This window comes from Phascolarctos cinereus, unplaced genomic scaffold, assembly GCF_003287225.1.
Source record: "Phascolarctos cinereus isolate Bilbo 61053 unplaced genomic scaffold, phaCin_HiC Scaffold_4;HRSCAF=312, whole genome shotgun sequence".
Lineage (NCBI taxonomy): Eukaryota > Metazoa > Chordata > Mammalia > Diprotodontia > Phascolarctidae > Phascolarctos > Phascolarctos cinereus.
The window spans coordinates 217,076,420-217,092,182 of record NW_027555847.1 but is presented as its reverse complement, the minus strand read 5'-3'; the positions used below and the strand labels follow the sequence as shown (position 1 = coordinate 217,092,182).

Sequence of the window (15,763 nt, the reverse complement as noted above, 5' to 3'; positions counted from 1 at the left end):
ACAGTTCTGGGTGGCAGTACTGCGGTGAGAAGGAACACTGGCATGGTGGAGCTTGTAGTGGCAGAAAAGAGAGAATCCTCCTCACAGTTCCAAGGCAGAAAAGAGTGATTGTGGTCACTCATAGATCAGAGCACAGGCCAGGAAAGTAGTAAATACGTGGCCCTTGATCATACCACCTTGGAAGAACTGAAAATTTAGAAGTATCCCTGAAAACAGCTGCACAAAAGCCCTAAAGCTTGAGACAGTACATTCTCCACACTGGAAGCAGACCCCTACCTTAACAACAGGTTTGTAACTCAAGTAATTGGCTGGGATCATGAGCAAGCAGTGCAAAAAGAGTAAGAACATACAATCTTACTTTGGTGACAAAGAAGATCAAAATGTACAACCAGAAAAAGACAACACAGTCAAAGCTCCTACATCCAAAGCCTCCAAGAAAAATATGAATTGGTTCCAGGCCATGGAAGAGCTCAAAAAGGATTTTGAGAAGCAAGTAAGAGAAACAGAGGAAAAATTGGGAAGAGAATTGAGAGTAATGCAAGAAAATCATGAAAAACAAGTCAACAGCTTGCTAAAGAAGACCCAAAAAATACTGAAGAAAATAACACCTTAAAAAATAGCCTAACCCAAATGGCAAAAGAGGTCCAAAAAGCCAATGAGGAGAATGCCTTCAAAAGCAGAATTGGCCAAATGGAAAAGGAAGTCCAAAAGCTCACTGAAGAAATGACTGTTGATAAATCAAAATAAATTAATAAAAAAAATTTAAATATGTTGAAAATTGGTTATTGAAGGAGGTAGGGGAGGGGAGGTGAAAATAAAACCAGCTGTAATATTAGTGAATGGTTTTTGGAAATAGTGCTTGTGTGGGTGTGTGTGTGTATTTTTCAATTTATGTCATCTTTGAAGACTTAATTACTAAAGAAAAAAGAAATATTACACTGGTACTACTGCTGAGAAAGGCATGGCTAAAGTAATTTACTAAAGGAACCTTGTTGGTCTAAGAGTTAGTATACTTTCCAAAAGCATGTCATTTACTTACATTCATTCATTCTTTCTTTCTTAAGAGAAAAAGGGTTCCTTGAATCTTATTTATATTTTTATTCGACATTTTCATCTCTTAGATGTTCTTTTTTCTTATTTTTTAAAAATCTAGTTTTCAATTATTAATCTTGCCCTGTTTTTTTTTAATCCCCTCTTTAAGCTAATTCTACTTATATGCATATACCTTTTGAATTGGTCATAATGTAGTACAACACAGAAACTTCAGTACCAAATTATTGATAGGCTTTTATTCCCTAAATTGCAGGAGTATTCTGAGGAATAGTTAAGTTCCCTAAGGGTAATGACCTTGTCTTGTTTATTTTTGTTTCTTCCCCCAGACATGAAGATACCTGGGTGTAAGGAAGTACCTAATTTTACTGAATAAATGAGAGCTTTGTCTTGAGTAGGTCAGCTAATCTCCCCAGACCTCAGTTTCTTCATCTGTTAAATGGGGAGGTGAGAAATTAGGACAGGTGTAAATGCATAGAGACTAAATGTACAGAGAAAAAATATGACTAAATATCAGTTCATTTTCAATTCTATCTACTGTGAACTGATTAAATTATGCATAAGGAGCAAACCCACATTTTTTAACCACAAAATAAAGTCAATTTTCTCTGCATACTCCTTAATCCTGGGGAATATAAATCAATATATAACATATTATATACATAATATATAATAAAATGATTCAAGAACTAGGTTCAAAAACTTTAGAGGAGAACTCATCTCAAAGACTCTATGTTTCTATGAATCAAGTTGTATTTTTCCAAGGTTAACATTGATTTTGTCTTATCCCTTGGCCTATCTTTTCCTTCATATTAGAAGCATTACAGTATCTTGTAACATTACTTCCATATATGCTATTATACTGCTCCTTCCTGGTAGTTTTCATATACTATACAAACTGAATGCACTATACCTTTCAGAATGTTCTTTCATATTTCTGCTTATCTCCTTTGATATCTATTCCAATGTAGATAACAGAAAGCAATACTGGAAATCCTTATTTTAGCATTTACATTATATAACTGAAATTTTCAGTATATCACCATGTTGTACCTAAAGACTACTCCAAGGAGCAGCTAGGTGACACAGCAGATAGAGCACCGGCCCTGCAGTCAGGAGGACCTGAGTTCAAATCCAAACTCAAACCCATAACACTAGCTGTGTGACTCTGGGCAGTTAACCCCAATTGCCTCACCAAAAAAAAAAATTAAAAAAAAAAAAAGACTATTCCTGCCTCCTCCCTCCTTCTCTGTTTCTCTCCCTCCATTCTTCACTCACACACACACACACACACACACACACACACACACACACACACACACAACACACACACACACACACACACATTTTCAAGTCCAAACAGCTCTGAGGTACCACATCATACCTATCAGATAGGCCAAGATGACAAAACAAGAAAATGATAAATGTTGGAGAAGATGTGGGAAAATTGGAACACTAATACATTGTGAAATGATCCAACCATTTTGGAGAGCAATTTGGAACTATGCCCAAAGGGCATAGTTCGACCCGGCAATTCCACTTCTAGGGCTATATCCCAAAGAGATCATAAAAATGGGAAAAGGAGAAACAGGTACAAAAATATTTATAGCAGCTCTTTTTGTGGTGGCAAAGAATTGGAAATTGAGAGGATGCCCATCAACTGGGGAACGGCTGAACAAGTTGTCGTATATGAACGCAATGGAATACTATTTTGCTATAAGAAATGGTGAACAGGCTGACTTCAGAAAAACTCTGGAAAGATTTTATGGTCTGATGCTGAGTGAAGTGAGCAGAACCAGAAGAACGTTGTACACAGTAACAACCACGTTGTGCAATGGCTAATATTGATAAACTTAACCCTTCCCAGCAATACAAGGACCTAAGACATCTCCAAAGGCCTCGTGATGGAAAATGCTATCCACATCCAAAGAAATAACTATGGAGTTTGAATGCAGATCGAAGCATACTATTTGCTATTTTTTTTCTTCTGTTGAGTTTTGTTTCCTCTTTCTGGTGGTTCCTCCTACTGGTTCTAATTCTTACATCACTAATGTGAAAATATGTTTAATAGGAATGTATATGTATAGGCTATATCAGATTGTACACCATCTTGGGAAGGGTGGTGGGGAAGAAGGGGGAGAAAAATTTTAAACTCAAAAGCATATGGAAGTGATTGTTGATAAATCAAACTAAACTAATTCAAAAAAATTTTTAAAAGAGAAACAAAAAACTATTTATAGACAGTTTTTTATTCTTCCTCTAATACATTTACCTTCCTCCATAATGAAATTAAAATGAGGGGATGGGGCAGGAAGAGGAAACAAAGACCAAGCCTCATTCCTTTTTTATGACAGTATTACCCTTCTTGCAAATTCAGACTTGGTACTTTCTGTCAAGAAAATCTGGGAGAGTTCTAAGGCAGCAAAACTAAAAAAGAACCTCCCACCACCAATTTGTTTCAATATGTATGTTAAGAAGGAAGTACCAAATCTTACTTTCACTTTTTTCCCCTGAACCTTATAGCATTCCAGTTAGAGAGTAATGACCTCAAGTTTATCTTTCATTGTTTTCCCAGCTGATTTCATTTTCCTCCCTTCCCAATCTTGACCCTATAGTTAATAAGCTCAGTTCAGTATACATCATCCTCTACCCTTGAATCCCTTGACTTCCTGGTCTTGTCATTCATGTCTTGCTGATTCCCTTGGATTACCCCTACCATATGCCTCTTCTGCTTTTACTCACAGGCTATCAAACAATGTGCTGAAGGATGTCACACAAATGTGCTGATTAGGTCTACTACAAATTTATGTTATCTAATCCCCACTGGGCCCTCACTGTAGCAAGGCAATTCTATTCTTCTTCTCTACTTTGCTACTTCTCAGGGTAGCTGTTCCTAATCTTTTATTCTCTCTTCAAGCTTCCGTCACCATTTTATCCCCCTTTTTTCTCAGTTATAGACTTTACCTCTTACTTCATTAAAAAAATAGAGGCCATCTACCATGGGCTTTTTCCCCTATTCTCTATCTCAAAACACCTTGACATTATGCCTCATTGCTAATCTCTAAAAACCTGGTCCTTCTCCTCTCCAAGACCAACCCTTTCTATTTGCATTCTTGATTCATTCGGTCACATCTCCTTTCATAGCTTGCCCCCACAATCATTCTAATTTTCAATCTCTCCTTATCTACTGGCTCCCTCCCTACTGCCTACAAACATGGCTATGGCTTCCTCATCTTTAAAAATCTTTCCCTTGACCCTACAATTTTCTCAAGATTTAATTCTCTTTCATAGCTAAACTCCTAGAAAAAAATCTGTTTATACATTTCATATGCACTTTCTCTCCTCTCACTAACTTCTCAATTCCTTTTAATATGGCTTCTGATCTCATTACTCAACTAAAACTACTCTCTTCAAGATTATTAGTGATATCTTAAATACCTATGGATAGAGTACCAGACCTGGAGTCAGGAAGACTCATCTTCCTGAGTTCAAATCTGTCCTATGAAATTTACTAGGTGTGTAACCCTGGACAAGTCACTAAACCCTATTTGCCTCAGTTTCTTCAATTTGTAATATGGTCTGGAGAAGGACTGTTAGGAAACCCCCAAATGAGGTCAAGGATGTAACTGTACAATAATACCAAATCCAAGTCCTTATCTTTATTGGCCTCTGACATCACTGACAGTCATGCCCACCTCCTAGATACTCTACTCCTCCCTGGGGAAGACATGGAGTGGGGAGGGAAGCACACCTTAGAGATCTCTCTTGGGTCCTCTTCTTCCTCCAAATTCTCTCTTGATGATCTCATTAATTCCCAGGCATTCAACTACTGTTTCTATGCAGATAACTCCCAGATTCATAAATCCACCCCCAGTCTCTGTCCTGAGCTCCAGGTCCACATTACCAGTTGTACACTAGACATTTCAAACTGGCATCTGCAGGAATCTCAAACTCAATGTCTCCCCCCCAAAAAAAAAGAACTTACTATCTTCTACTGTCAAAGGGATCCATGATATAAAAAAGGCTAAAAATGCCTGCTCTATACAGTCCTAGAATTCTGAAGAACAGTAATCTTCCATCTTTTTCCAATTTATTGCAGATTCCACATCTTGTGAATGAGAGAGCCGCCTGACTGTCCAGCTCAATACCAGTGTTAATAGGATCCTCTTTTCCATTACAGTGAGCTGTTAGCACTACCTAAGCAAGTGTCCTGATGGGAAGAGAAAGGGTGTCGAATAAGGAAAGAAAAAAAAAGCAGAAAGTTACCTGGGAGACATCATCAAACAGCCTTTGTGCAAAATGAGAAATAACATCATTCACTGACTTGGCATTACCATACTGTATCACCAACCCCGTGGCCTGAATCACGGCCACTCGAACCTTGGAGTGCTGGTGTGAAATCGTTTGCATGAGAGGAGCTATTAAGGATTCCGACTGCATATGGTAATGATCTGCAGAAAAAAGGAAAGAGAAACCTCTTGAGCGAAAGCCCTTGCACAGGCTGAGGGGGGCCTGCCAGGGCTCCCCGTTACCTGGGATGCTCTGCGCCAAGTCCCCCGCGAGCTTACAGCTCGCTCTCTTGACGTCCGGGAAGGGGTCCACGATGGTCCTCTGCAGGACGCGCACCATCTCGTCCAGGTAGGGGGCCAGGCCACGGCCGCACAGCTGCACCACGAGGCTCAGCAGCTCCACCAGGGCCAGGCGCAGCTCCTCGCACGGCTCCACCAGCGGCCCGGAGCCCAGGCCGGCCAGTCGCTGCGTGAGGGCCGGCATGAGCTGCGGCAGCGCGTCCTGCGGCCGGGCTCCATGGCTCAGGCCCAGGCGGAGAAGCTGCACGGCCAGGGTCCGGCACTTCTCGGCCGGGTCGCCCAGGCAGCGGAGCAGCCGCGGCAGCAGCAGGCGGCTGAAGAGCTCCTGGAAGTCGGCGCTTGGAGGCAGCGGGGGCCCTTCTTCGAGCTCCCGCTGGAGGCACTCCAGGGCCCGGCGCCGACTCAGCTTGGTCTCCGCTTCCAGGCCAGGAAGCAGGCGGCTCACCGCCTGGCTCAACTCCTGGGCCGAGCGCCTATCTCCGGCGGTGCCGAGACCCTCGAGCACACTGGCCTCCGTCACCAACGCCGCCATGGCTTCTGCGTTGTTCGTTACTAAGGGGAAACCAAACTTTTACGACAGTTGCAGGACGGATTACGGCACGACGGGTAGGGACGAGGGGAAAAAAGCTCCACACATACACAGGAACAAAAAAAAAAACTTTATTGAGCTCACTTTGGAAAGGGACAGAACACAGAGCTGAGACTGCAGCTTCTCAACTGGAGCCTAGCTCGCTACTAAGGGGGAGGGATAGATAGCAGGCGGACTGTGGTAGCGAATGAGATCACGCATGCGCAATGCTTTGCAACCCTTGAAACGCCATGGAAATGCTACCACCTCATCATCATCCTCATCCAAAGCAAGGGTTCTTTGCAGAAGTGGAGTAAGGGTGGGGGTGAGCCCGCGAGGCGGGGGAGGAGACTGGGGGGAAAAAATTATTTCAATCTGGTGGGTTTCCTTTGTAATCCCATGCATTTTATTCTATGCCTTTAAAAACATTCTTTTGAGAAGGGGTCCATAGGCTTCACCAGACTCTTCACATATGCTTCCATCCAGCGCAACTGGCCCGCTGCTCCCCATGCCTAGAATGCTCTCTGTCCTCTGCTCTGCCTTCTGTCTCCTGTAATTGTAGCAAAATGCCCGGCACTTAGTATGTGCTTTAAATAAATGCTAGTTGATTTACTGACTCAGGAATCTGATTAGTACCAACAAAACTGAAAGGAACATTAGAGATTTTATTTATAATCCAATCCCCTAACTTTATAGAGGAGGAAACTAAAACCCAAAGAGGTAAAGGAACTTGCTCAGGGCCGGTGCTTATTAAACGTCCACTTTCCACTGTGTTTTGTACTGGCATCTCACCTGAAGTTTAGTCTAGTTGTTTCTTCATATTTTATCTTAACTGCTTCTCAAATCAAACTGATGGGGTGAGAGCCTAGCTGAGACCTTTGTTCTAATTTCAGCCCCGTTTGTCTGTGGGCCCTAGAAAACCCTTGGACTGTCCTTGAATTCTCCCACTAGATCAAGGAGGTCTCTGGCATTCCCCTGAGGTCGTAATTCCATCAGTTGGCCTTTCTTTGTGGCTATATGAAATCTCCCAATTCTCTGTTACCCTTGACCTAGCCTAGCCCTCCATTGTCTTACCTCCCTATGGCTCCAGGCCGCTTCCCACCCTTAATCCTATCTAGGCTCCATTCTCCCTTAGCCCTGTGGTTCTGGTCCCTGGAATTCTATTACCTCATAAACTACTTGGCCACTCCTAGATCCCTCCCATAGTATTTCTGTATGTAAGGTCCATCTTGTCTCCATTAAGGTGCTCAGAGTCTTACAATCCAGCTAATAGATCACAGATGCTCAGTTTCCTTGAGTCTGGCTAATATGGCAATCTTTAATAAACTGTCTCTGGCTAAAAGAAGGCTTGGGTTGAATTCTTTCCTGTCGTGATTTTGGGGTCCCAGCACCCCTAAACCTCTAGATTTCATCAAAACAATGAAGCGATAGATTTTTTTATCGAATGTCTATGCAGTGCCAGATACATAAATCCTACATACCAAAAGGTCTTGTCTTTTCTATTTCTACCTCCCTCCATTTGGATCAATTCTCTATGGACATATGGATGCTTAATGAAATGCCAAATGATCAGTGCACTTATTGACTCAGTTTGGGGTTGCTGGGAACCCGGAAATGTTAGGGTACAGGGTGGCATTGCCTAGAATGATTTCATGCACTCAAACTGTGTTCCAGTAAAGTGGCAAAGCTTATTGTAATGCTAATAGAAGCAGGCAGGGTTCCTAGTGAACCTGCAAACTCAAAGGACAGTGAAAGAATCTAAATGGGATTAAGGAGTAGTAAATCTGGGGTGTGCCAAGTGCAACAGTGAAAAGAATGTCAAGTAAGCTAATTAGGTGATTTAGGTGGGCTGTGATAGGCCAGGTATCTTGGGCAGAGACACCAATGATCTGGGCTGCTGAAATGTGTAGGAAAATGGGTTACTTTCAAAGACATGGTCTTTTACTTTTAGGGGTTGAGGTCCCATCACACTTATGATCAGCAAATAAAAATGTCAGTAATTTGAAGTTCAAACTTTTAGCTCTATCCAGGAATGGACTGGGGTAAGCTACTGTTCCATTTGTCTGCAAACTTTCTGTTTCAACTCTGGAATTCCTCATCTTTAAAGGAAATCTCTGCTAAGAATGCTAAATACTAAATATATGCCACTTCCTTGGTTTCCTGACATATTCATTGTTGTTTAGTGGTTTCAGTCGTGTTTGACTCTGTGATCCCATTTGGAGTTTTCTTAGCAAAGATACAGGAGCAGTTTGCCATTTCTTTCTCCAAGCTTTGTTTTACAGATGAGAAAACTGAGGCAAACTAGGTTAAGTGACTTGCCCAGGGTCAAACAACTAATTAAGTATCTGAGGCCAGATTTGAACTCATGAAATTGAGTCTTCCTGCCTCAAAGCCCAGCATTATCTACTGCACCACTTAGCTACTCTGTCTCTTTCTGTATCTCCCTCCTAATGTGTTTTATGACAGAGGAGGATTCTTAGGACTTTGGTAGTTCTTTAAAGTTGTCCCTTCATCTGATGAGGCACATAGTAAGCACTTAACAAATGCTTATTGATTGACTGATTTATAAAGAAAGTGGTTCCTTGCAGAGGTTCCCAGACTTATTTGGCCTACCACCTCCTTTTAAAAAAAATTACTCAGTACCCCCCTGGAAATCTACTTTCTTTAACCCTTTAACTTTTTTTAAATTTTTGCATTATTTCAAAAAACATAATTTTTTTAAATGGCGTGTCTTAAATTTAGTAATTTATTGTAAATGTGTGGGGTTTTTTATGCATTGAAAATTTGATGATGTAACGTAACAATGTTGTAAACCAGTCATTACACACACATGTTCCGGGACTTACCGACTGAGGAATGAGAGAACAAAGTTTATAGAACAGGTTTCAAGTATTGTGAGTGAATGATCATGGTAGCTAGTGGTAGTGGAGGGGCTGCTAGTTGGCTCAGTATAGAGAGTGCTAAGCTTGGCATCAGGAAGACTCATCTCCCTGAGTTCAAATCTGGCCTCAGATACTTACTGGCTATGTGCTCCTAAGCAAGTCACTTAACCCTGTGTGCCTCAATTTCTTCATCCATAAAAATGAGCTGGAGAAGGAAATAGCAAACCACTCCAGTGTCTTTGCCAAGAAAACCCCAAATGGGGTCATGGAGAGTCGGACACAACTGAAAAGAATGAGCACCTACAAGCCGGAGTTCTGCTACCCACTTTGTGGAAAGCACACATGAGCTGTATTTGCAAGTTTCTCAAAGTAAACCTCTCAAAGCCTCCATTTCCTTATGTGTAAAGTGAGGAAATTTGGAGTAGATGATAACAAAGATTCTATCTATATATAGCACTCCTCTGGTCCACCATCCTCACTTACAATTGGTCTTTGGAAATGATTATGCAGGCTAACAGTAGCCTCTCTCAATGACCAAAGACCATAACATGGGGTTTACTAGCCTTTACATAGGTTTGGGTAGTACAGGAGAACAAAGAACAGAGTTGGGTAGGTGAGGAAAGCAATGCAATTGGTTACACAATATTCAGCATTGTGTGTTTGTGTGTGGGGGATGGGAACATACAACGTGATTGGTTGAAAATTAGGAATGAGGGGCTAGCAACAACCTTCTCCTTCCCTCTCGTGACTAAAAAATGTTCATTTTTTTGAGCCCACCTGCAAGGTTAGAGATAGTGGACCAGACTTCTTTGGATGGCAAACCAGATATCCTTGAAGGATAGCTTGGTGGTATAAAGATAGTACTAGACTAGACTGCTTGATGTCCATCTACATCCTTCAAGTATAACAGATTTCCTTGAGGCAAGAATAGAACATCGATTAGCAGGAGAAATGAACTTCTAAACTTAGACCATAGGCAAAGAGACAAGAAATGTTGCACAATCATACAAAATAGAACAGTAACACCGAGTAAGATCACTTGTAGCATGGAAGCAGTTATAAAATGATATAGAATCTATTTAATTTCTTCATTGTTTAAAGTTACCCATGTCGGTACTCCTAAAAGTAAAGCTTACCGACCAATGCTAATATATTTCTCTTTAAGACAGTAAGATGAAGCGGAGATGGCAAACTAAAAATGTAACTGGGAAATATTTAACAAAATAAGGAGAAATACAATATAACATAGATAATGTTAATTTATGGGTTTTGAGTGAATAAACAGCTGAAGGGATACACTTCTATTTGAGTGTGACACTACTGAGCTGAAAAGTATAATTAGCTCAAAGCAAAGGCATTTATTGAAATGATATAGTTAGAACAATAGAAACAAAACATCTCCCTAATGAATCTGGGGTTCCTTGGTACAAATACACACATTAGTGCGAAGGTTGGCACAACCGCTCCCACACAGAGTTCCCCACATAAATTAAATCATAGGTCCAGACTGTCCACTTCTCCTCCCTCCAGAAAAAATCAGTGAATAGTATAGTCCTTTGCACATAGCTGTTATTTGTCCTTCATTCTTGAAGAGGACCAATGATGTCAGGAAGGTGAGGTCTAGAGGAGCTACCTTGAATTTTGTCTAGGCCATAAGTGAGGTGGCTAATCTCAACCAATCATTGGAAGGTTCTTGTGGTCATTAGTTGTCTTCATCCAATAGCCAATGTCTTATAATTCCATTAAATTACTTGAGACTCTTCTTCACACAATTTGTTGTAGGTTTAAGTAATCCTTTTATGCATTATTATTGAGTTATTCAGTAAAATTCCTAAATATTTCTTTTAGTTAGCCTTAATGTATAATTCTGATTATTGTCTTATAATTTATTCCCTTCTGTGCATCATTATATAGGGTGATAATGCTAGCTTTCTTTTGTGATGAAGCTATACATGTTTTTTTTGATTTCTAGTGTTCCACCATCAGTTGAAATCCCTTCCTTTCTTCAAGATTTTACTCAATTAAACATTTATTAAGTACATGCTATGTGCAAGCAATCAAAAATTTACTGAAACCTCATAAGATATCATGGGGTTTAATGGCTAGATTTCTTTTTTTCTCTTTCCTATTTATTCTATCATTTTTTAAAACCATGCCTTAACTGATACTATAAACAAACTGGGAGAGCGAGGAATAGTTCGCCTATGAGATTTATGGAGAATAGAAGAATTCATGACCAAACAGGAGATAGAGAACATTATGAAATGCAAAATGGATAATTTTGATTACATTGAATTGAAGAGTTTTTGCACAAGCAAAGCCAATGCAACCAAGATTAGAAGGAAAGTAGAAAATTGGGAAAGAATTTTTACAACCAGTATCTCTGATAAGGGCCTCATTTCTAAAATATATAGAGAATTAAGTCATATTTATAAGAATACAAGTCATTCCCCAATTGATAAATGGTCAAAGGATGTAAACAGGCAGTTCTCAGATGAAGAAATTAAAGCCATCTATAGTCATATAAAAAAATGCTCTAAATCACTATTGATTATAGAAGTACAAATCAAAACAGCTCTGAGGTACCATATCACACCAATCAGATTGGCCAACATGACAAAACAAGAAAATGATAAATGTTGGAGAAGATGTCGGAAAATTGGAACACTAATGCATTGTTGGTGGAGTTGTGAAATGATCCAACCATTTTGGAGAGCAATTTGGAACTATGCTCAAAGGGCTATCAAAATGTGCATACCAGGGGCAGCTAGGTGGTGCAGTGGATAGAGCACCAGTCCTGAAGTCAGGAAGACGTGAGTTCAAATCTGGCCTCAGACCAAACACTTGACATTTACTAGCTGTGCGACCCTGGGTAAGTCACTTAACCCCAGTTGCCAAAAAAAAAAAATCCAAAATGTGCATACCCTTTGACCCAGCAATAGCACTTTTAGGGCTGTATCCCAAAGAGATTATAAAAATAGGAAAAGGACCCACATGTACAAAAATATTTGTAGCAGCTTTTTTTGTGGTGGCCAAGGATTGGAAATTGAGGGAATGCCCATCAATTGGGGAATGGCTGAACAAGTTGTGGTATATGAATGTGATGGAATAGTATTGTGCTATAAGAAATGGGGAGCAGGCAGACTTCAGAAAAACCTGGAAAGACTTGTATGGACTGATGCTGAGTAAAGTGAGCAGAACCAGGAGTATGTTGTATGACTAACATTAATAGACTTAGCTCTTCTCAGCAATGCAAGGATCTAAGACATCTCCAAAAGAGTTCTTTACAAATTGACTAATGTGAAAATATGTTTAATAGGAATGTATATGTAGAGCCTATATCAGATGGCATGCTGTCCTGGGGAGGGAGGTGGGAAGAAAGGGGGAGAAAAATTAAAACTCAAAAGCTTATGGAAGTGATTGTTGAAAACTAAAAATAAATTAAAAATAAAGAAGACAAGAAAAGAAAAACAAGACTATGGTACGGTCAGGCCTCAGTCTCGGTAACGTTAATTTGGAAGATGGACTAGAGAGGAGAGGGAATGTAACTGCCATCAGGAGGTTTTTTTAGTAGCCCAGGTGAGAGGTAATAAAGGTCTGAATGAGGGTAGTGATGCATTAATGGAAAGAAGGAGATGGATTTGAGAGATGTTAACTGCTGCCCATTGGTCCATGTCTTCCTGTATAAAAGCCGATGACATTTCATATTTTTCTGCATTACATTTGTCCTTGTTCTTTTTTTTTAAACAATATTTTCCTTAATTACATGTAAAAACAATTTTAAACATTCAGTGTTTTTTTAAAGTTTTGAGTTCCAAATTCTGTCCTTCCCTCCCTCCTCTCCCCGACCCTGAGAAGGTAAGCAATTTGATATATGTTCTTATTCTTTTAGCCTTTTTGCATCAGACAAAAGCATCTGCCTTCCAGCATTTCATGCAGTATGCATGTACATGTCTAATCCCTTTTATTAGATTGTAAGCAAGGACTGTGTCTTATTTCATCATTGCATCCCAGCCCCAGCACAGGGTCTTAGTACATCCTTAATAAATATTTGTTAAATTGAATTTGAGTCATTTTTCCAGGAGTGGATTTGCACTGACGCAAGCATGATTTCTTACCAGCCTTTTCAAAGGTTGATGGGGATTAGGTGTATAGATGGAGGTACGGAACAGAGTGAAGCTGATTGGCTCATGTGGGAATAGAACACACATCAGTGCCCTAATCATCTACCAAGCTGCTGCTAAAAATCGCATTCTCAGTCTACAGGAGGTAGAGTTTCTCTAGTGAATTAGCAAGTGAATAGTGCTCTGAATCTATTAAAGAAGAGAAAAATGTCAGCTATGTGTTAGCCACACTCATTTACTCCTCTAAGCCCTTTTTGATGGATCCTATTTAAACAAACCTGCATGTGGAATTTGGGTCCAGAATCATCAAAATTCATTATGAAAATTAATTTAATTCATTAAAAAATATATGGCATGTAAGAGTAATATTTCCTATTTCAAAAGCTTAAGGTTTTTCCATCCATTTTTTTTTGTTTTGGTTTTTGGGGTTTTTTTGGAAACCCAGTCTCCCTATTTCACCCAGACTAGAAGTACAGTAGTCACTCATGAACCCAATCCTAATATTGGTCAGTGTGGAAGATTGGCTAGCATTACCTATTTCTCCATATGGATAACACCAAAGAGGCTTTTTTTCCCCCTTTGAGACAAGCAGAGGTTAAGTGACTTGCTCAAGGACACATAGTTAGTAATGGCTAAGGCTGGATTTTAATTTAGATCTTCCTGACTCCAGGTCCAGTGCTTTATACACTGTGCCACTGAGCTGCCATCAGTGTGGAAAATTTAATCTCTATCATTTTTATCTGGGCTGGTTCAACTGTCCTTAAGTCGGTCTGATGGTCTTCTGCTCCTGAGGCTTACCACATTTGTGCTGGCTTTGTGCAGAACTCCCAAACTCAAGGGATTCACCAGCATCAACCTTTCCTAGTAGGCAGCCACCACTAGATATTTTCTGAGCTCAAGCTACTGTATATTCTCAATTTATTGCATATTTTCTGAGTATCTTTTCTATTTTACATATATTGTTCTTTTTTGTCTTATATAATATTTTACTTTTTCCCAATTATATGTAAAAACAATTTTAACATTCTTTTTTTTTTCTTCAAGTTTTGCGTTCCAAATTCTCTCCCTCCCTCCCCTCATTGAGAAGGCAAGCAATTTGACATAGGTTGTACAAGTGTGGTCATGCAAAACACATTTCCATGTAAGTCATTCTGTGGAAGAAAACACAGACAAAAAAAACCCCAAGAAAAATAAAGAAAATAAAGAAAAACTATCATTAATTTGCATTCAGGCAGTTCATACCAGTTCTTTCTCTGGAGATGGTTAGCACCTCCATCATAAGTCCTACAGAATTGTCTTGGCTGAGAATAGCTGTTATTCATAGTAGATCATCATTCAATATTGCTGTTATTGTGTACAATGTTCTCCTGGTTCTGCTTATTTCACTTTGCATCAGTTTATGTAAGTCTTTCTATGCTTTTCTGAGAGCATCCTGCTCATCGTTTCTTAAAGTACAATAGTATTCCATCACAATTATATACAACAACTTGTTCAGCCATTCCCCAATTGATGGGTATCCCTTCAATTTCCAATTCTTTGCCACCACTAAAAGAGTTGCTATAAATGTTTTTGTATACATAGGACCTTTTCCTTTTTTTTTTTTAATCTCTGTGGGATATAAATCTAGTAGGGATATTGCTTGGTCAAAGGGTTTTATAGTCCTTAGGACATAGTTCCAAATTGCTCTCCAGAATGGTTGAATCAGTATACAACTTCACCCCTCCAACATTTGTCATTTTCCTTTTGTGTCATATTAGCCAATGTGGCAGGTGAGGTAGTAGCTCAGAGTTGTTTTAATTTGCATTTCTCTCATCAATAGTGATTTAGAGCATTTTTTTCATATGACTATAGATAGCTTTGATTACTTTGTCTGAAAACCACCTGTTCACATCTTTGACCATGTATCAATTGAGGAATGTCTCTTATTTCTATAAATTTGACTCCATTTTCTATATATCTGAGAAATTAAGTCTTTATCAGAGAAACTCACTGTACATTTTTTTTCACAGTAATGATTACCAACTATGTATTTCCCTCCATATTATTTTCCTCCTGTTTATTCTACTCTCTCCTTTTACCCTGTCCATTCTCAAACTTTTTTGCTTCTGACATTTACCTCCCCCAAACTGCCCTTCCTTCTATCAGCTTCCTACCCCTGCTCCCCTTCTCTGATCCCTTTCACTTCCTACTTTCCTGTATGGGTAAGATATATTTCTACCTGAAATGAGTATGTATATTATTCCCTCTTTGAACCAATTCTGATGAGAGTAAGGTTCATGTGCTCCCCTCCCCACTTCCTCCATTTCCCTCTCCACTGTAAAATGTGCCTACTAGTTTTACTCTTAAATGAAATAATCCCCACACTATTATTATTGATAATCACTCAATTCTGTAGTTTAACTCTTTCATGTATTATAATAATACAACTCTAATTTACACTCTGTTCAGTTGTCAAGAGGAAAGCATAAATCTTCTCTTAAAGCTATTCAATAATAACACAGAAGAGTAATACATATGAAAAGCTATTATTTTAGAATAATAAATATACTA

General features: G+C 39.5%; 1 protein-coding gene across 1 annotated transcript in view; it reads right to left on the bottom strand.

Moving 5' to 3' along the window:
• Positions 1–6,214, bottom strand: part of DNAAF5 (dynein axonemal assembly factor 5) — a 74,052-nt gene extending 67,838 nt beyond the window's left edge. The window contains exons 1-2 of the mRNA XM_020977312.2: positions 5,583–6,214; positions 5,317–5,501 (exon numbers count right to left, since the gene is read on the bottom strand). Of these exons, the coding sequence (XP_020832971.1) occupies positions 5,317–5,501; positions 5,583–6,171 (774 nt within the window). The 5' untranslated portion in view covers positions 6,172–6,214. The remainder of the gene's footprint in view (positions 1–5,316; positions 5,502–5,582) is intronic.
• Between the last annotated feature and the right edge of the window lie 9,549 nt (positions 6,215–15,763).